We start from the raw sequence: 1,927 nt of genomic DNA, 5'->3' as shown, positions 1-1,927 counted from the left end.
TTTTTTTTTTTTTTTTTTTTGAAATCTGTTCCATTTCAGACATTTAAAGAACAGCCTTGTCTAATCCTGCTCAAGCAAAATCTCAGAATCCTTAAATACAAATGGTCCTGTGTGGCCAGTCATATAGTTTATGGCAACTCTATGAACTTTGAACTAAGTTTTATCTCTGATTATATTTGGGACTGCTGCCCCTTTACATTAACACTGAAAAACAAAACAAAACTTAGACAAGTTTTATGGCAAGTGGGGGCAGGGTCAGGTGAAGAGGTAGGAATTGCCTGAGGTCAGGGGTCCTTAAAACATACAATAATCACCCAAAGCCCATTTTCCTCAAAGCTGGGGGTAATGGCTAAAGTACGTTCTCAAAGCATCATCTGCCCTGAGAAAGGGCAGCTATTCTTTCTGCAGGGATCTCTGTGCACACTAATCTGTACTCTCCTCAGTACCTTGATGGCTGTTTGTGGTCATACACTCCGTGGACCAGTCTTGAGGGATCACAGGGCCAACCAGCTCAGCAAACCTCTCCAGAGGACAGCTGGGGCTGCAGCCAGGTAGCGTGAGCGGATACGGCTCATGCTGCGTCTCATTTCTATAGTACATCTCCACAAAGTACTCCCTGGCAGACAAAGGCAGAGGAGAGAGCTCTGTTAGTTCTGTGTTGTTGAATTGCCACTGAATTTCTTTCCACTTGGACTATTATATGTCAGTTGAGGGACTAATGGAAAAACTTATGGGGAGATTTTAGCCAATTTAGGTGTGTAAATGGGGAGACTGGGGCAGGCGGGACCGATTTGCAGGGTGGAAATGGGAGGGCTTGTTTGTTAGGTGAACAGGGACATAGGAGGATGCAAAATCAGAGGAGGTGGTGAGAAGTGATGGTTGCAGGGAGCTGGGTGTGACTTTGAGCCTTTGGATAAGAAGTGGGAGGCAGGTGGGGGTGTTGGGTTTTCCTTCTCCTCCTCCTTTCTTTGTAGGCTTCTCATTTACTCCTTTTTTTTTTTTTTTTTTCTGTTTCTTGAATATTTCTTTCAGTCCTTCTTCTGAATGTATCTCCCCTGTCCTTAAGTAGGCCATAAACATGGAACTGGATAATACATAACATATGTGCTTGAATATATAGCAAGTCTGTATCAGAAAATTATCTCTCAGAAAAAAGATGTGGGTATGTGTTCCAGTCCTTCCATTGTGTCACATTAAGGAGAGCTTTCTCAATGCTTAATCTCAAAACAAAACAAAAAACAAACAAAAAAAAAAACAATGTACTATTTGAGAAGGTACAATGGTGTAAACTAACCTCAGTTAAACCACCATGAGTTGCTTATGGAAGCCATTTGCTAATCAAGGAGGCAGGAGGGGAACTCAAGTAGGATTTAGTGATCCTTCTTTTGGTGGTAACCTTCCAATGGCTACTTTTGGATGTCATTATAAACAAGCCTTTTAAAACATCACTTTAAAAAGCCATATAAACATAGTAACTGCAAATATTCACTTATAAGATGTCTATAAGGCCGGGTGCGGTGGCTCAGGCCTGTAATCCCAGCACTTTGGGAGGCCGAGGCGGGCGGATCAAGAGTTCAGGAGATCGAGACCATCCTAGCTAACATGGTGAAACCCCGTCTCTACTAAAAATACAAACATTAGCTGGGCGTGGTGGCACATGCCTATAGTCCTAGCTACTCGGGAAGCTGAGGCAGGAGAATCACTTGAACCTGGGAGGCAGAGGTTGCAGTGAGCTGAGATCACACCACTGCTCTCTAGCCTGGGCAACAGAGCGAGACTCCATCTATAAAATAAAATAAAATAAAATAAAATAAAATAAAATAAAATAAAATGTCTATAAAACTTAAAAAGGCAGGGCGCGGTGGCTCAAGCCTGTAATCCCAGCACTTTGGGAGGCCGAGACGGGCGGATCACGAGGTCAGGAGAT

At 43.1% G+C, this 1,927-nt stretch overlaps 1 protein-coding gene across 1 annotated transcript in view; it reads right to left on the bottom strand.

The window, feature by feature from the left end:
- Positions 1 to 1,927, bottom strand: part of ACP3 (acid phosphatase 3) — a 38,435-nt gene continuing 36,508 nt past the window's right edge. The window contains 1 exon segment of the mRNA XM_017868401.1: positions 1 to 616. Coding sequence (XP_017723890.1) covers positions 424 to 616 — 193 coding nt within the window. The 3' untranslated portion in view covers positions 1 to 423.

This window comes from Rhinopithecus bieti, unplaced genomic scaffold, assembly GCF_001698545.2.
Source record: "Rhinopithecus bieti isolate Rb0 unplaced genomic scaffold, ASM169854v2 scaffold_2453, whole genome shotgun sequence".
NCBI classification, from domain to species: domain Eukaryota; kingdom Metazoa; phylum Chordata; class Mammalia; order Primates; family Cercopithecidae; genus Rhinopithecus; species Rhinopithecus bieti.
The sequence above is the reverse complement of the archived record's forward strand: the minus strand, read 5'-3'. Positions and strand labels throughout refer to the sequence as shown.